This window comes from Vanellus vanellus (assembly GCF_965231255.1).
Source record: "Vanellus vanellus genome assembly, chromosome: 10".
Lineage (NCBI taxonomy): Eukaryota > Metazoa > Chordata > Aves > Charadriiformes > Charadriidae > Vanellus > Vanellus vanellus.
The window spans coordinates 22,814,525-22,833,953 of NC_138915.1; the positions used below are offsets into that span (position 1 = coordinate 22,814,525).

Consider the following 19,429-nt stretch of genomic DNA (forward strand, 5'->3'; position numbering starts at 1 on the left):
CTAATGAAGGGCTTGGAGACTGCGCTCGCGAAGTTGAAAGAGCGTGGTTCGCATAGTCTAGAGCAGAGGGGTTTGGGGAAGGGCGATATATGTGACTGCAGCCTTGAAGTATGGGCCCTTCCTCGAGGAAGGAGGGAATAATGCCTGTTCTGGCCCTCTGGGGCAAGTCAAGTTATAGGCTTCAGTTGCAGGAGGAGCAAAACTGCAGTCGAGAATCAGGAAGGGCTTTAGAGCTGCAAGGAGAGCGGTGTGTTGGAGTCCCTTGTCTGGGAAATACAGGAGTAATAAATACAAAGTAAAATAGGCGGAGTTGATCTGTGTAGGCCTGGGGGTGGTGTGTCACGTCTCTGTGTCCTTCTAGACCTGCTCTTTACCATCCCTGTTAGGTGGGTTACCAGCTCTCCGTGAGAACACATTCAAGGAGTGCTTTGTACATAGTTACACTCCAAAACCTCTCTGTAAAAGCGAGTGGCTCCAGCGCTGCGAGGAGGAAAGCATGGCTATTAAGCAGGAGTTACCTGATGTACTGCGCCAGGGTCAGTGTTCGGGGGAGGTTGCAAGGTTGTACTTCTCGCTGACTCGGTTGGCAGAGTAACTTTTAACGTTTCATCAGCCGGTAGAAAGGAATTGCAGATAAGGTATGAACAAAGTTAGGCTTTGAACTGCAGCGAGTGACAGCTCGGCGGCACGAACACCTCTCCGTGAGACGCAAGACTCGCTAATGATCAGGCTGACTTGTCTGCTCCAGCCGCCTTTGTTTGCCGGTTGAAAACATGCTATTTCCATGCTATTTGATGGTGTTTGCTGAGTGGAAGGTGTTTTGCTCGGCAGTGAGATGGACAGCCATCTCCCTCCAGTGCAGCTCTCTACCTGTGCGGGAAGAGGAATGTGATGTGCCACGCGGTGGGGACGGCAGGAGGAGCCAGGCCACACGGTGGGGACGGCAGGAGGAGCCAGGCCACGCAGCCAGCCATGCCAGTTGCTGAGTCCTGGAGCATAATTGTTTAGGGACAAACGATGGCAAGCACTTGATTTGGGGTGGCGGATGGACAGTGTTCCCAACACCCTGGTGGTTTGCTTTCCTGGGAGGGTAACTTTGAAGCTGCAAGTCCCTGTAGGGCAGGTGAAGGACTTGGAGCTCGGGCTTCACCAGGTACCAAGTCTGTCTCCCAGTACCTCTCTTTTCGTAGAGACCAGAGAGCAGTAGGGGTGGACCTGGAGCAGCGTGTGCTGCTTGATCCGCTTTCTCAGCTGTGCTGTGTGGATGCCAGGATGAAGCCCAGAGCCCCCCCCTTTCTGCCTCCTGCTATTGCGTGACCGTTCATGCTCCGTGGGCAGTCCTGCAGCCCGGTCTCTGCCCTCCAGACGCGGGGGCACATGCCATGGAGGCTGAGGCGGTAGTGTATGTGTGAAAGCCATGCAAGGCTCTGGCAGGAGTGAGGATCCCCGGCCAGGAGAAGGCGGCTTCTGTGTGCACGTGCTGAGTGGGATGGAAAGCAGAGAGCGTTTCGTGCCTCGGCGCTGGAGCGACAGGCAGTGAGTAAGCAGGGCCAGCGCATCTCTGAATGTGCCTCCCCACCGAGTTCCTCTTGGGGGGGTTGGAAATCTGCTGTTTCATGCAGGGAGAAGTTATGTAGACAAGCTGTGCTTTGGTGCCTGGTTTTGTGCAAAACATGGAAATCCTTTCCTGCCTGGTCTCTTTTCATTCTTTTTGCTGTCAGTCATTGCACATGTCATCAGTGTCTGTGGAAAAGACAGCACAGTCAGGGCACAAGCCTACTGCAGCCTCCAGTGTGTGAAAAGCAACATTAGCTTAAAGATTTTTCACATGAGAACTGCTGGTGACTGACAGGACATACAGTGCAGACATTAAAACCAGAAATGTGTCTGCTCTGGAAGCTCTTCGCTGGTGTCCAGGATTAAAGAGACCGTTACAAACTGCATTAGTGGTGCGAACGTGAGCGAGGCTTGGGTTTGTGCTGGAAGCCGGGTTTCTGCAGCACAGTGCAGCTTGCTTCAGCAGCCAGCGAGAAGAGAATTTGTGCAGCGTGCTTGGGGTACATTCATCAGCCCGATGCAGTAGGCAGCGTGCTCTTATTTGCATCCCTCCCAGCTAGGATGCAGATGACAAAGCGCAGCCCAGCAGACTCCAGCCAGCCAGGTGTAATGCAGGTTTTTCTTCTGGATTTAAGTGTGCTGCCGTCAGCGCCGCACTCGAAACAGCTGGCTTTATTGCGGTGCAAGCTGCTGTCATGTTAGCTAGTGTCAGATGCCAGCCATTTACAGTATGCGCCATCACAGCATGACTTAAGTTGGCAACACAGAGTCAATCACATGCCAGCAGCCTTACTGTAAGGGTGGGAGAGTGTGTGGGAAGAAAGGGGGAGAAGATACTCTTATAAAATCTTCTAATGATTTATTTTTAATATCCATTTTGCAAGCCTTGGGAAGTGCAGTCCATATGCTTTTCCCTCCTGGCTGTAGTTGGCAAAGAAGCTGACGAAATATGGTCCTCCAGACTCCTTCCATTTTGTGAAGAGCCAGAAAATACGGCTATATTTAGCGTGTTTCCAAGGCCAGCAGCAGAGCCTGTTGCTGGGTGGTGATTCCCTGGCTGCAGGCTCACATGCCACCTGGGACTGGGTGGGAATGCACCTTCCCTGGAGTCAGTACTGGTGCTGAATTAACAGAACCGGCAAAGAACTCCTGCACTTACAACAGGACGGCTGCGCTGGTCCCAGCGGGCTGAGCACGCTGCTTGCTGACACAGCTCGGTCTCTGAGCACCGTGCCTCTTCCCAACACGTGCAGCGATCCCCTCCCGGTGCTGGGATGGCGCTTTTTGGGGCGATGCTCGGCTTGGACAGCGTCTCAGCAGGTCTCTATGCAGGGCACTGGTCCCTCTGCTGAGCATTCCATGTGCTGGAGCAACAGCTAGTCACCGCAGCAGAAACTGTGCCTTTTAGCATAAAGATGCTTATCTGAACCTTAGGGGCCTGACTCCTGTTGTATTGTCTCATGTTGTATTCCTAGGCCACCCAGGTATAAAATGGAGTTGTCCTTATTTGTCCCCAGCCCGGTATCCACACAGCAGATTTGCTACCGGTTCCCTGTTGTTTTCCCTGCTGTGTTGCAGCTGGTACTGAGAAGTGAAGAATGGCAGTTCCTTTGTCCTTCTGGTGGCTTTTGTAGGGCTGAAATTGGTCTTGAAGAGTGTCTGTGTTGCTGAGAAGTACTGAGAACTGTGGGCATTGTGATGGGAGTGTAGAAGAAGGGATCACCCCTACCAGTATCGGAGTTCAGAGGATACTAGAGGTGCCCATCACTTTTGAACGAGACATCTTGAAAGTTGTTTCATAGCTGGCTGTCTAAACTGGGAACGTTTTGTGTCACTCTCAGTCACATCATCAGTTCCTAAAATTCATTGTCGGAGAGATGAAGAACCTACTGTGGTGTTGGAGAGGACAGCCTGACTCAGCCGTGCCGTCTAACCCGTCCTGGTGAAATGCAGCAGTTGATGATGCTCAGGATCAAAACGATGGCGAGGAGGAGCTGGGCTGGAGGTGCGGTTTTGAATCTGAGCTCAGCAGTGATTCATTTAGTCTTCCTGGAGCCCTGGAAGGCTGACAGCCGTGCCGCACTGCACAGCCTTCGCTCTGCAGCAGCGTTTGTGCGGCTCTCTGTTCCTTGCAAATACACGTCCTCATTGAAACCAGCAGCACTCTGTGTGGGCACTGGTTTCTGCTCACAGCTCTGCCTGCAGGATCAAGGCCTCGTGCTGTACGGGGTTGGGTTTTTTTTTTGTTGGTAATAAAAGCGTTCTGTTTGTAGAACCCCCTGTTGGAATTAAACAAACTCTGTTTTGAGAAAAAAGTAGAACAAAGCTTCACACCAAGCTGGGGTGGCTGGTATCAATGACATGCAAAATTTCAGTCAGAATAGCAAAGTCCTTTTCAAGTTGAAGAAGGCCCTGTGAGTATTGTTTACAAAAAATAGTAGCTCTTTTTTATCTTCTCCATTCCTGCAGTGTAGAAACAGCGACACAGTTTTATTCCAAATTTGGTAGAAATTAGTGTTTTTCCAACCCAAAGCACTCGTGCCAAGTTTCAACCAGGAGGAATTTCTAAAGCTGATGGATCTGGAGCTTAGAACAGAGCAGCTGCCTGGCCATGGACAACCCGCTGCTCCGTGGCATCCGTTCCTGGGCTGCAGCAACCTCGGCAGCCCCACAGAAGCGGTGGTGGTGGGACACTGTGGATACACTCTGAGCCTGAATGCCAGACCCTATTGGGTCCCAGGTGACGGGAAGGGGCTGTGGAGGGACCTTGGTCCCGTGCAGCTGGAAGGATGACCCAGACCTGCCTAGTGCTGATGAGTCTCCTTCTCCTTCCAGATTAATGCAGTTATTTACCTTGCAGTAGCGCTGGGTCATCGGAGCACCATCCAGCTGCGTAGTACCATTTTACCCTCGCTTTACACAGATGTGAGGCGGTGTCTGGCGATGAAGATTCATGTCCTCAGGGCCTCTGAGCAATTAACTCACTGCTGGGGATCTGGGGCTGTTGGATTGCCGAGAAGCCAAAACAATAGCATTAAAAAGCCTCTTTCTTTTTGAGTTGGGTTGTCGAGAGCCACTGGGCTCTTCTAGGAGCAGGGCAGAGAGTTTCACTCCACAAAGGCAGGCTGCTGAAGCTTGGGACTGTTTTTTTCCTGTCCTAGCGGGTTTAGCCCATCACTTTTTGCATTTAATTATTTGCTTCTAAATAACAACAGGGAGCCAGGAACTCTCAGATCTCCTTGGAGCAGATAAGAGAGAAGCCTGTTTCTCATGATGCTCCATCGTACGGCCCCTTTCATGCTGCAAATGGGCTCTGCAGCCCCTTCCCCGGTGAAGCCGTTATCCCCACCAGGAAAAGGGGCAGAAAAAAACACACAGAAAGCTTGCAAAGCTTCGGCTGCTTTCCTCTCTTGGCATGCGGAGGAGCCTGGCTGGGGGTTCAAAAGCAGCCCCTGTGGTGGGTCACGGTGTCGGCTTTGTGCAGTGGTACCCAGGCTGTCCAATGATTCCACCCCTACGTTTGTACGGGCAGAGACAGGTCTTAAAAATCCCCAGGGTGCAGGCAGGGTCCCATCCTAGGGGTTTCCCACCAGTCCATGCCCTGGGTGCAGTGGTGTGTAGTGGGCAGACCCATGGCGATGGGGTGACAGCTCTGCCGCGCGTGCTCCCGCCTGCAGGAGCAGGGATGTGGGGTCACCCCATGTGTCCCTTTTTCTGAAAGCAAATGAAATAATATCGAGACTGAGAACTCGGTGTCCAGCCCTTGACGAGAGTGCCGGGGCCAGGCTGGGTAATGGATGGTCCCGCTCCCTCGCTGGCTGCAGGAGCAATTATCAGTGATCTGTCACGCGGCAGCGCTGCGGTCCCCACGCCTGGCCTTGTTTTATTAGGCTCTGAGTAGCTACAGAAGAATTAATTCCTCGAGAAAATTTACCATAAGTTATTTATAACATTTACGCATGAAGTTGCATAAAATGTTTCTTGTATTCTTTATGCCTCGATTTCTTGAGGAGGGAATATACAGAGAAGGAGGGAGGGAAAAACCTATTTTTCAACAATTACTCCATCTTAATGACAAAATTTGTTACTAATTTCCTGCCTTCAGTGGACTATTGGTATTTATTTCCCTATGTCTACTTGCAAACACTACGAGCAAGGCACAGTTTATAGATTTAGGTTTTTTTAAAGGGATGGTCTCAGTTGGTTTGAGGTGATCTGTAACATTTGTGACCCTTTGCTTTTTAGGAGCCAGTGCTTTGTGTTTATTTGGGAGCGGGAGTAATCAGTGATGCAACACACTGTGGCTTTTACAACATACTGTGGCTTTTAACGAATGAAAGCACGAAGGGAAAATTGTTCCAACTCTTCCTCCCGTGACTACCAGTTCTCAGCATCTCAGCACAGGCGTGTTGGAGACGAGAGGTGCTGCTTCACAGAGCTGTTCTCTTCGTGTTTTCCCCGGCGCAGCTGGGGAAGTGATGGAGACAGTTTTTGTTTCTGGCTGTCTGGTTGTCAGGGCCGATTAAGTGTTCTGGTGTTGGGAGGGAGGGGAAAAACAAGCCACACAAGAAAACCGCGAATTTTTGTTGTTGTTTCTGGAACAGTTGCCACCAGCTTCTGAAAATACTGATATTTGTATTACTTTTTTTTTTTACAACATCAGGAAGCTTAACTTGGGTTTAGTTTGACAGTATTTGGTTAGTGTTACTGTGGGAGAAGTCACATTGCTCTTCCCATCACTTAAGTATTGCAAGGCTATAGAAAAATCACAAAAAAGGCACGGAGGCCACCAAGCTGCCTCTGCCTGGACGGTGGTGACGTTACAATAACCCAAGCAAATCCTTCACTGAATTTCCCTGGCTGCCCCGAGTGTTACATTCACTGAAAAGCTGTTTCATTATGTTTTTTTTTAGGGCCGGTGTACCCGAGAGAACTGCAAATATCTCCACCCTCCCCCACACTTAAAAACACAGCTTGAAATAAATGGACGCAACAACCTGATCCAGCAGAAGACGGCCGCAGCCATGTTCGCTCAGCAGATGCAGTTCATGCTCCCAGGCACCCAGCTACAGCCCATCGTAAGTCACAGCAGAGAATTGGGCTCACGCCGCTCCGTGTTTCTTTCCCGTTGGCTTGCGGAGGCCCCAGCCCTCTGCTTTCGCTCAGGCGGTTGGTTGTGCTGCGTCTTCCAGAGGGATGTCTTGATTTTACCTTCTTGCAAGCTGTGGCTCCCCTTTCTTCGCATAACTAAGGAGCTGCGAGATTAAGGGCATCAAGTTGGAAAGGTCTCACCCACCAGGTGGATATTTGACCAGTTAATTCATGTATATCCCAGAAGTCCTGAGTGGCGCAATTCCAACAGATCCTGTTTTGGGTACCTGTTTTACACTGGGGTGAGGATGCTGGAGTTCAACATGAGCCGGCAATGCACGATCGCAGCCCAGAAAGCCAACCGTATCCTGGGTTGCCTCAGAAGAAGAGTGGCCAGCAGGGCGAGGGAGGAGATTCTGCCCCTCTGCTCTGCTCTGGGGAGACCCCACCTGGAGTGTTGCCTCCAGCTCTGGAGCCCCCAGCATAGGAAAGACATGGAGCTGTTGGAGCGGGGCCAGAGGAGGCCCCGGAGATGCTGGGAGGGCTGGAGCCCCTCTGCTGGGAGGACAGGCTGGGAGAGTTGGGGGGGGTCAGCCTGGAGAAGAGAAGGCTCCAGGCTGAACATATTGCGGCCTTCCAGTTCCTAAAGGGGCTCCAGGAGAGCTGGGGAGGGACTTTTTCCAAGGGCATGTAGCGATAGGATAAGGGGTGACAGTTTTAAACTGGAAGAGGGGAGATTTAGATGAGATATTAAGAAGAAACTCTTTCCTGTGGGGGCGGTGAGCCCCTGGCGCAGGGTGCCCCGAGAAGCTGTGGCTGCCCCATCCCTGGAGGTGTTCAAGGCCGGGTTGGACAGGGCTTGGAGCAACCTGGGCTGGGGGGAGGTGGCCCTGCCCAGGGCAGAGGGGTTGGAACTAGGTGATCTTCAAGGTCTCTTCCAACATAAACCATTATGTGATTCTCCCATGCTGTGGCAAGAGGCCAGTTGACACCCTTCGACTGGATGTGTTGTACCGGTGGGCTAAAATTGAGGAAGATGAATCCTACCCAGACCTTAATTCTGTTTTATGTCTGGGAGTGAGACCTATTTCACTGCAGTTGTTCCAGCAGAGAGTTGTGCTAATTTCACAGCCGTCGCACTTATTTTTCCACAGTAATGTTGTTTTATACTAACAGCAGGAAAGATTTCCTTCTCTTCAGGTAGGGAGGGAAGCCCATGGGAGACAGGTTTTAGCAGAGCAGGGAGCTCAGAGCAGCCTTCACTGCTCTGTCCTGCTTTTGCCTGTTGGTTAAAAACAGGTTTTGAGGCTGGAGAACCCTGTTACGCCAGGGAGGGGATGGCTTGTGTCTGCTGGTCGGTGTGTCTGGGAGGGGGGTGACATTTGTCAGCGGAGTTTGAGTCTGTCGCTATGTATATTTTAAGAAAACATCAGAGGTCTTGAAGCAGCTTTTCAGTGCTGACATAAATAAGCTGCACATTTTTAAACCAGAGCCTAATTAGGAATTCTCCATTTAAAGTCGGGGCTAAATATCTTTCCTGGGGCAACGTGCCCTTGATGTGCAGTTGTCGATTGAGGTCCCTTGTGCTGTGGCACACAGGAGTTCTGGCTGGATCCCTAGGACAATCTCGTCCAGCCAGAAGGTGCACAAGCCTGCGCTTGGCCTCCTGGTGTCCCACCTACAGCTCCTGGTTCCTCTGCCCAGATGGGGCTTCAGACTCGGCGTCTGCCACCCTGGCTTTGACAAGCTCAGGTGTCTCTGCTTTATCCTCACAAGAGACGGGTGAAGGGTTCTTCCTTGTTGTAGGCTGTTGTGCTGTTTGGTGTAAAAGCCAAAAGACAGAGCTGTGTTTCAAGCAGGGAAAGCTGGCCAGTGTCCCTTCGTGGTGGTGCGCTGCCACCATACTGGGGCATTTTCCCAGTCTGGCATGTTCCTCCTGTCTTGTGAAGGCTTTTCCACTTTTGCCCTCAGTCTGGTCATCCTGCATGCGTTAGCAGCTTTATCTTCACCCTGCCATGTAAGCTGGGAAAATGCTGTTTATTCCTCCCATTTTGAAGATGGAAAAGTGAAGCAGAAGAAAAATTGGGCCACGGAAAAAAGTCTTTAGTTGCTCTGCGCCTTAATCTCTAATCTGCTGTGATCTCGGCACCTCTTTTTATGGAGTTTGAAAGTACATCACAAGAAAATCCTGAATTCCCACAAAATGGTAGCACTGGTTTCCTAGCCCTATACCAAAAGCAAACCTTTCCTGTTTGGGGTTTTCCTCTGTGGGGAATTCACAGTGGACGCTCTTTGGCTGGCTATTCAAAACATCTTTGGGATTTCCTCTTTGGAAAGTTCCCATCTTCCCATTTTGCAATCTTGCAGGTCCAGTTCGCTCCTGCAATTTCACTCCTGCCTTTTAAATTGCCTCTGAGGCGGAATCTGTCAGTTTGTCTGGTTAGTACTCTCATTTCAGAGGTAACCTTATCTGATGAGAAAGGGCCCTGGTTTCTGAATTGTGCCATGAGGGAGACCGGGGCAAAGAAGAAAAATAAAACTTTGTTCTGCGATGACTGCTCCCTTCCTGCTTTCCCACACTCTTTTTGCGCAGAGTAAACGAGCTCTTGGTCTAATTCCTGCTGCCTGACTTGCTCCACACCAATTTCAGGACAAACAAGAGATTGCTCTTTCACCTGCCTTTGATTTCCTGAAGATGCTGCCAGTGGAAGGCGCCTATGAGAATTATTTTTTTTTTTTTCCTCTCTAAACGAGAAGGGTGGGGCCTCCTTCTGGCTACGCATGAAATTCTTCAAAGCAGAAAGTATTATATCAGATGCAGCAGCAGAACAAATCCCATGTGATCAGAAAGCTGATCAACGGGATGCCTGCTTAATTGGGATGCTTGCCAGAGACACCAGATCTGGAACAGCGCACTTAATAGCTCCAAACAATAGCTGAATGCTTAGACGTTTTAAAGTGCGTTTTCACCAGAAAAGCTACCATGTAAAAAAAAAAAAAAACAAAGAAAAAACCACCAAAAAAAACCCACCACCAAACACTTCTCCCACCCCAAAAAAAAACCAAAAACAACCCAACTGAAAGAACCAGCACTTGACATAGCAGCTTCTCACCACGCTTCCTGACACGGCATTGAATGTGTCTATACGCTTGCATCTAAACATTCGCCACCAGATCTTCTTGCACCGCTGCTGACGTCCAGCAAGAGCTAATCTTCCAGTCGAACGGAGAGCCGGGACCCTGATGATGGCTGTTTAATGAAGGCGCTGCTCGGAGGAGGGCCGTGTCCCCGGTGGGCTGCCTGCCGCACGCTGCTGACGGAAGCCTACTAGGTGTGAATTAATGGTTGCTAGTGTGAGCTTATTTCTCCGAAGTCTCTGTGGTTGCTCTCTGCTGTTGCTGCTAACTGTCCGTGCAAAGCTGAGAATCACATGAATGTTCGGTGCCCGTGATGCAATTTTAAACAGACTGCTTCCTACAGCACTTTAAAACGAGTCAGGCAAGGACCTGGAGCAGCGTATTTACTCAGCATGGTGTATTTGTCCAGAGAGACCTTGGAGAGACAATGTAGGTACCAAGTAGGGAGACTCTAGTAAAGTTTTGGGTTTTGAAAGTCCAAATTCACCTTGACTGCTGGCTTTGGTTGTGCTGGAAACTCTCTGGACTGCTGTTGTGCCTCTGTCTCTGTTAGACTGTGTAAAAGCCAGGTTGAAGGTGGATGGAGCTGTGCTCTGGCATCGATATGGAGAGCTATTTTGGTCAGTGCCGTCTCTGGTTTCTCAAGATAATGTCTCTGTGAGCCGTGTGTGTGCCAAAGGAAGGCCACCCAAAAAGTGCTGCACCCTGGGCCTGATCCCCACCTTCTCCATTCTGCTCTGTCCCTTTGCAGCAGCGTGAGACAGACGTTTGGAGCTGGCCATGGAGGTGCTTCAGCACCGGCTCTGGGCTGACCTGGTGGAGCAGAGCAGTGGCTTGCGAGGCACTGCCGTTAGCTGTGTCTGAACCCGCGGTTGGATAGAGCACGGCCGTGTTGACCCGACTGCCTCTGCTGCCACCCTGGGAGGTTGTTCCCCCTCTCTTTGTTTTCAAGGCCTTCATCTCTTCTTCCTGTCAAGGTCTTTGTAGCCAGGACTGTCTCTCCAGGTGTCTCGACAGCTCTGCTTCCCCCATGCTTCTAAAGGCAGCCCAGGCTTTGCCCCAGCCCTGCGTCCCCTCCTGCGGCAGCGGGACCCTGCTGCTGCCGCCCCTTGGTGCTGATGGAGAGGTTAAAGCACGGGGTGACCAACTCACTTGGCCAGTGATGCTTGGAATGAGCGCTGGAGCATATTTCGATAGGTATTTTGGGCATGCGTTCGTTCCATTCAGCAAAAACCCGATCTATATCTCGGCCTCTAGTCAAAGACACATTAGGAACGGTCCACCCAGGAGCTGGTGTCTGCCGAATGCTGTGGGGCATTAACACCCGACTTTTACACAACAACAGCCCACAAATGAGATATCCTTTGAATTATGAGTGTGTCTTTGTGGTCAGACTGGGGAAATGAGCATCTGTGGTGGTAGGTAGCTGGATGCTTCGGCCGGTCGGGTTCACTCCCGCATGCTCAGCCTTCTCGTTAGAGGGGTGGCTGTACAGCCAGCCCCGTGCAGTTGCTTTGGAGGGGAACACAGGTTTTTGCTTTTTCTGAACAGCATCAATTATGTTTTCAATATCAGGGTCTTCAGTCTTGTCAGTAGGAGATCTTTATCTTCTATGTGTCTATCACCAGATTATAATAAAAGCTGTTGCGGGTTTTTGTGTGCTTTCCTTGCGTAGCTGCTTAGCAGGGACCTGTCTCCCCTCCTTCAGGCCGTCAACGCCTCTGTATTTATACTGGGTCTCTCATTTTCAGGCTTTCCCTTTTTAGGGTCTGAGGTAACTCAGAATCAACACTTCTCGGCTGAGACAGCGCTTGTGTTTGACAAAACACCAGCCGCTCCTCTGCCTTCCTCTTCACACCCACTCTGTGTTTTCTTCTCTAGCTTTGGTACGATTTCTGCTAGGCAAATCGAATGCAACTTCTAGTTTGTTAACAAAATCAGCTGTTCCAGGTTCTGTCACCACCGGTGGTGACAGATGCCCCTCCCTGGGACTGTCCCTTCTCTCTGCTTATGCCTTCAACCCAGTGGCTCCCGTGCTTGGGGTCTGTGAGGAGCTCAGTCCTTGGCAGCCTCCCCCCGAGATGGGTTCTCTCAACAGCTATTTCAGCCTCTTTTTTTTTTTTTTTTTTTTTTTTAAATTTTATTCTTATAAGCATTTTAATAGTAAACCAGTCTTGTGAGCTGTTACCAGTCTGGACCCCTCTGGCACTGCCCTGTAACCTGTTCCCCTCTGCTCAGGAGTTACTGGTAGTGTCTGCACGTGCTGTGGTTAATAAAAGGCAGTTTGCAAGGAAACCTGCCCCTGTATTTCCTGAATTTGCAAGAGCTTTAAGGGGGGCAGCAGGGGGTAAGTGGGGATACTTCCGATCCCTCTGTTTTGCCCTAGAGCACACCAGCAACGAAATTGAGGCTTTATGTTTCAGCGTACAGTGATATCATTGATGTGTCGGGTGCCCTGGTGGGATGCAGTCACGAGAGGTGGATGGGACGCGTGGTGAGGAGAGCAGTGCCGTTTGGAGTAGAAATTACAGTCAGGTTCTGGCTGCAAGGAGGAAACGCGCTCAAAATCCCTCAGGACAGGCCTGGCACGAGGGACCTGCACAGACGTAAAGGGAGGAGAGATTTGGCTGGCAGCATCTTTATTACTGGTACTGATGCGTGAGCCAGACTGGATTTCCCAATCCAAGACAGGCAGTCGGGGCTGGCAATGAGCGCAGCCCATCTTTTCCCCTCATCAGCCACAATAAATACAGAGCTCCCTGATGCCAGCTTACAAAGGAGCAGTTTTCGGCGCGCATCGCGCGCTCCAGACTTACAAACCCCAGTGCTTCTGGGTGTAACACGGTGAGCAAGGTCTCTGGCTGTGCCTCCGCTGAAGACCCCCATGTGGCCACCGAGTGTCGGTCCCCTGCCCACGGGCAGGCTGTGGAGCAGAGTTGTCCCTTGCCGTCAGCAGCACCAGGCGCACGGTTCAGGCGGGCAGAAGAAGTGGTTGAGAAACCTTAGGAACGTGGCAGGAGATGTCAGGGCATGGAAACGGGTGAAAAACCAGCAGCAGTCTTAAAGAAAAACCCATCCTGCTCCTTTGTGCACCCCTCTGCAGGTCCCGGGAGCAGGAGGAGGTTGTACTCCTCCGTTGCTCTTCACTGACATCTTTTCTCCACTCACCTCAGCTTGGGTTCAGGTCCCTCGGCCCTTGCCAGTTGCTCCCAGTGAGGAGAGGGGCTGCTCTTGAGGGAACAGCCTTGGAGATGGGGACTGTGTTTTGGGGAACACCCTTAAGAGATAGGGACTGCGTTTTGGGGGACTTGCCTCCCACTTTGTAGTGGCTTTGGTGCAGGGTCTGGTATATCATCTCTTTGCCAATGTTTCACACCCCTTCCAACCGGTTTCTGGTGAATTGGGTCAGCGCGAGGCATTGCAAGCCCCCAGCCTTCCTCCCTGGCATCCTCCACTTGAGCAGTGGGAGGAAGATCACCCCCCTGTCTCAGAAACCAGCTCAGTCTTGGCGGTGGCTTCTGGTTGTGCCGGAGCCCAGGCAGGGGCAGCCTGACTTCGAGGATCTCTGAAGTTTTAGAGCAATGTCTGTGCCACATCTTCTCTGTCGGGATCTCCAAGATGTGTTGGGTGCTGGAAACCCATAGGGGTAGATTTGCTCCCACATTTGTACAAGCCACATGCGCTGCAAGGTTTGGGTACACAAAATGGGTACACAAAACAAGTGCTGACAAGATGTGTTGGGCCCCAGCACAACCCTGTGCAGACTGGCCAGGCTGGACAAACTCCTTAAAATAGCATTTACAGTGCAAACGGTGACAGAAGTTCAGCAGATGCCGCTGTAATTACTGGTGCTTGCACAAAAGAAAACAGCCTAATGGATGCTGCCTTCTCGCTACAGTGTTCAGGGAGTCACAGTGTTCAGGGAGTCACAGTGTCTGAAGATCCTTAAAGAGCTTTTTCCAGCAGCAAAAGGTGTAAAATGTCTGGGAGCCATGGAGAATTGAAAGAGAGAAGAAAATGATTTAATAAAGGGCTGTGGACTGGAGGATCTCTGGGTTTAATGGTTAAAGTCTCCCATCAGCTGAAGCGGGGCTTGACTTAGGCTCAAAAGAAGGAAAATCAGAAATCCATCCCAGAGAGAGGATTATTTGGTTCTGCTACGCTTAAAGCACCCAGCAGCGCTGATTCCGGAGGCCGTGTCTCCTCATCGTGGAGGAGAAAGTGGGACGGATGCTGGAAGTGACCTGTCATCCCCTTTCCCATGAGCTCAGGAGCTGTGCGCTGTCACCGTGACCTTAGGAAGGGGGCATCCTTAAGCTAAGGATAGGTTAGGACAGCTTGGCTGGTGCTGCTGTGGGCTGGATTCTTCCAGATTGCAAACAGCAAAGTGTTTCCTAGCGTATAAAAGTATTGGGATGAAGATGCCGTCGAGAAACACGCTGTCCATATGTGGTTTCTTTTAGAAACCCACAAGACTAGAAGTACAAAAATAAAAGCAAGGGGGATAGGGGATGATGTGTGTGGCCAAATAAAACCCCACCCCAGGCCATTTTGTATGCACAGTTGCATTTATTGCCGAGTAGAGGCTTTAGCTACCAAGGGCAGCATCACGTACACCCGCAAAGTTGAACGGCTTTAACCGTAACATGGAGTTGACAGTGGAGCAGGTGACAGAAGGGGAAGATATAAAGGGTTTTGAGTCACGGGCTGCTTGTCCTGGGGCTGGTCGACTCTGTGGGGTGGGCAGGGTGGGGGTTTCCATCAGCTGGAATTGGTTTCATTCCCAAACGCACCTCAGATCTGGTGCTTTAAGGTCTCACAAGCTCCCTGGCCGTAGGGGCTGTTCACAGACTGGAAACCGAGCACCTGCATAGGAGCTTGGTGTGATCTCGCCTGCTTGGCAGAACGGCGGCTCCTTTCCCAGTTCGTGCTGGGGAGCTGCTCTGGCCACTGGCGCTGAAGCTCTGCTGCGCTTGCAGGGCCTGCCCAATGCCGTTTAGGGGTCAGAAGCGGTCAAGGTCTTCATGGCTCGTTGTTGTGTCTCCTCATGGGGACGTCGCTCCTCACAGCCCAGCTGGGGTCCTGGACCTCGTGCTAGCCCACCTGAGCCATCTCACCTGGTATGCTCTGTGCAGGGCTTGTCCAAGCCCATGACCCACCCACTCTTGCCAAAGCCATGAGGTCTTCCTCCCCAAGTGCAAGGTCCTGCACCTGGGGAGGAAGAATGCTAGGCACCAGTATAGGTTAGGGGCGGACCTGCTGGGAAGTATTTCTGAGGAGAAGGATCTGGGGGTTGTGGTAGACAGTAAATTATCCACGGCCCAGCAATGTGCCCTTGTCGCCAAAAAGGCCAATGGAATCCTGGGCTGCATAGGGAAGAGTGTGGCCAGTAGGTCGAGGGAGGTCATTCTCCTCCTCTACTCTGCACTGGTGAGGCCACAACTGGAATGCTGGGTCCAGTTTTGGGCTCCCCAGTTCAAGAGGGACAGGGAACTGCTGGAGCGAGTCCAGCGAAGGGCAACTAAGATGATGAAGGGATTGGAGCATCTCCCTTATGAGGAAAGGCTGAGAGCGCTGGGACTCTTTAGCCTGGAGAAGAGAAGGCTGAGGGGAGACCTTATTATGGCGTACAAGTATCTAAAGGGTGGGTTGAAGGAGGATGGAGCCAGGCTCTTGTCAATGGTTCCCAGTGACAGGACGAGGGGCAATGGGCACAAGTTAGTACACAGGAAGTTCCGTTCAAATCCACGGAAACACTTCTTTACGGTTCAGGTGACAGAGCACTGGCCCAGGCTGCCCAGGGAGGGGGTGGAGTCCCCTTCCCTGGAGATGTTCAAGACCCGCCTGGATGCAGTCCTGAGTGATGTGCTCTGGGCAATCCTGCTTTGGCAGGGGAGTGGGACTAGATGATCTCTAGAGGTCCCTTCCAACTCTGAAAACTCCGTGATTCCGTCTAGCACGTTGTGACACTAGTGGCTTTGCTGTCCTCTTGCTGCCATTCACATGGAGCGTAGGCTCAGGATGCTCCTGCAAAATGGCTTTTGCTCGGAGGCTGTTGACGTCTGAAACAAACCCCAGACGTGCAGAACAGTAGACCTCCAAGCGTGCCGTCGCAGAGATGCCTCGCCTGACTCTAAATGGTCCCGTTTGCCTACCTGAGGCCAGACCAGCCGTGGTAACGCTGAGCCCGGTGCAGGCTGGTAGTGAATTCAACCGTGCAGCTAACGGGGTTACCTGGAGCTGCAGTTTGCCCTGGGGGCTCTGTACAGACATACAGAAGCTAAGACACTTATTTGGGAATGAGAAGTCTGTTTAATTTGGGCCTGCCCTAATTGCTGGCGTGAAATCCTTAATTGTGTCATTAAACTATAAAGATCATCAATATGCTTTGATCTGACAAATAAAGATGCCTTGTGCTCAGGGTGAGTCACAAAGCCGTGAGTCAGGAGAAACGAGCGGGTCGCAAGTAAATGGCGATAAATGAACAGATTGGAGAGCACGGCATTTTGATGTCGCTAATCAAATTGTGTAAGAGGATTGAAGCGCTGCAAGGCTTTGAGGGGTAATCCAAGACAGAGCTTTTTTAACTAATATTTTGTTTTTCCTCTTTCCATACGCAGACAACGTTTCCTGTGACTCCATCGCTTGCAACGAGCCCCACGATGGCTTTTAGTCCCTACCTGAGTCACGTGTCTCCTGGGATGGGCTTGGTTCCTGCAGAGCTTTTACCAAATACTCCTGTCCTGGTTTCCGGAAATCCTACTGTTACAGTACCAGGAGGCTCTGCTGGGCAGAAACTGATGCGTACGGATAAACTGGAGGTATTTGGACATCTGATACGATACTGCTGATGGAAATGAACAGGGCGTGTGGTCCCCGTTCTTGCTCGCTGCTAGAATGACCCGGCGCAGCATAGCGCAGAGTTTAACTTGCAGCTTTCCTCACGCAGTCTGCCGCTCTCTGCTCGGGCAGATTCTCGTGTGGGCTCCGCTGCCAGATCCTTGGAAGTCACTGGAAATTTGGGAGAACTCTTCTGATTTCAGCGGGCATTAGAGCAGGGCTGGGGTTGTTGTTTCCTGTGTGTGATCTGCCACACTTAAAAAAAAAAAAAAATGCGATTAGATGGTCTGCCCTTTCGCTGAGTTGAGTGGGAAATGTTTTGGAAGTAATAGACGCTTTGCTTGTCTCAAGATCAGCTTATTGAGCTTTTGCAGAAAGCTTCGAGCAATACGCTGTTGGAAATGCTGTTTATGGGCATGGGAAAGGCATCTCCTACACCACCACCCCGCTCCCCCCCAGCTGGCTGGGCATGCTGGGGCTCAGTGTTCGGGGAGTTGTAATTGTCTTTCCAACCCTAAGCAGAAGCTTTGCAGGAGATAAAGGCTGAGAACCTGAATTCAGAGGCCCCTGCAGGTGTAAATTATAACACAGGAAGGTAGTGGAGAAGGCTGTAATTTCAAAACACACTGTTTCGTGTTATGTACTTTAGATTGCCCTGCTGATTCCTTCTTTTCTCACATGATGTCTCCCCTTTCCCCACGCTCAGCCTGATAGTGCACTGGTACGTGATCTATACCACCAGCTATAATCCTCAACAATTTCTTTTAGTTCCTCAGACAAGGAGATCTTACAGATCCCTTTTGTGAAACCTTTTTCTCTGCTTCAGCGCTCATAACTTAGGAGGATCTGCAAAATCTTCGTAAAGCTAGCGATTTTGGTAACACCCTACGAACACATTGCAGTGTGATCCAACGCGCTGTCAGTAAACCCAGGGTCAGAGTTTTATTGTGAAGGGCAGTGAGACTGTTTATGTGAAAGGGCTCCTCATAGTTAAGAAAAGGTACTTGTTGCAAATAACAGCCCCATGCAACATTTGAATTAAATGTCCTACCTGAGAGCATGCCCAATAACGAATACATAATCCAACTGAGACACAAATGGCAGTTATTAACATTTAAGCTTTAGAGGCAGGAGAGGAATTCTGAACTCCGTAAGTTTTGGAGAAACGGTACTGACTACCCAGGGTCGCTTTCCGTTCTGCACAAATTCTGTACTTCACTTGAATTTGATAATTGGCCTTGGTACTGTTGCGGGTTTTTTCGTACCCCTCACCAGCTGTGCGTAGCACCAGTTGCGCCTGTGACTGTTGGTATATGTGTTGGTATATGAGCGTGGATTTAGCGTACACGCGTAGTTTAATGTGGCCAACTGAACTGATACTATGTGTTGAAAATACTGACTGAAGAGTAACTTGATGTCCTGCTCAACAATGTGACTTTCTTTTAAGGTTTGTCGAGAGTTTCAGCGTGGAAATTGCACACGTGGTGAGAATGATTGCCGCTATGCTCACCCTATAGATATTGCAATGATAGACACAAATGAAAATACTGTTACAGTTTGCATGGATTACATCAAAGGTCGATGCTCTAGGGAGAAATGCAAGTACTTTCATCCCCCTGCACACCTGCAAGCCAAAATCAAGGCAGCTCAACACCAGGTGAACCAGACAGCTGCAGCTGCGATGGTAAGTAGAGCTCTTCTCAAGCTGTATTTCCATTGCTGAGAGGTTTCATTCGTGTCATATGTGTCATTTGTGGAAAAGTAGAGCGCTTTGTAAATGGCTGACTAAAGAGCTGAGAGCATGTGCAGTATCTCTTCATCCTTTCTATGTGCTCACCATAGCATGAAGCCTGGAGTGGCGCAGCACTTCTCGCCAGTTACGGGGGACACGGTGGCAAACCCTGTGATTTTTCTGACGTGACATCATGACGTGACATGTCATTTTAGCTTCCGCAGTACGCAAAGACTGCCCATCCCATAATACGTCCTTTGCAGGGAGATCCTGGCCTGTTGAAGTCGGTAGCAAAATTTCCATTGACTTAAAAGCAGACCAAATAGCGATTGTTCGAGCTGGGCAAACTTGTGCCTGATCCCTTTGCCAAGGCTTAGTGAGATGACAGGGCTCAAACCGAGGGTGACTTCCTGACCTGTTGGATACTGTGGACTTGGTAGAGAAGGTGCCACCTGCATTTTAGTTTGAATTGTGACTTCTGATCCCCACAATTCTAAAAAACGAGTCAAGGAAGACTTACCAGATCAAATTCCTAGCCGGAGTAAATGTTTGCCGTTCTGTTGCGTTTGGTTTAATGGCATCTATTTATTCTGGAGGTGAGAGAGCTGCGACGTTCAGCCTGGGGAGGGAAGAAGAGGCCCAGGGGGTTCTTACCCATGTGTATAAATTCCTGATGGGGGAAGTGAAGGCGACGGAGGCAGACTCGTCTCTGTGGTGCCCAGTGAAAGGACAAGAGGCAGTGGGCACAAATCAAAATTCAGGAAATTCCATTTAAACATAAGAAAAAACTGCTTTAGCATGTGGGTGACCTAACACTGCAACAGGTTGCTCAGTCCTCGGAGATACTCAGAACTGGGACGCAGTCCTGAGCGAGCTGCTCTGGTTGACCCTGCTTTGAGCAGGGTGTTGGCCTAGATGATCTTCAGAGGTCCCCTCCAACCTCATCTCTTCTGTGATTTTTTTTTTTTAATTTTTTTTTTAATAACTAATATGAAAAAGGTTCTTGCCTCCGTTTTGTTTTAGAAGTAAGGCTGCTAAAATTTTTCTAAATACCTTTTTATTTTAAAGACA

General features: G+C 50.5%; 1 protein-coding gene across 2 annotated transcripts in view; it reads left to right on the forward strand.

Moving 5' to 3' along the window:
* Window positions 1-19,429, forward strand: part of MBNL3 (muscleblind like splicing regulator 3) — a 61,020-nt gene that overhangs the window by 22,157 nt on the left and 19,434 nt on the right. For both annotated transcript variants that reach the window (XR_014269544.1, XM_082488262.1), the window contains exons 2-4: window positions 6,471-6,635; window positions 16,407-16,607; window positions 18,074-18,310. Coding sequence is in view for 1 of the 2 variants with exons in the window: in XM_082488262.1 (XP_082344388.1) it covers window positions 6,471-6,635; window positions 16,407-16,607; window positions 18,074-18,310 (603 nt within the window). In the remaining variant the exon portion in view is untranslated. The remainder of the gene's footprint in view (window positions 1-6,470; window positions 6,636-16,406; window positions 16,608-18,073; window positions 18,311-19,429) is intronic.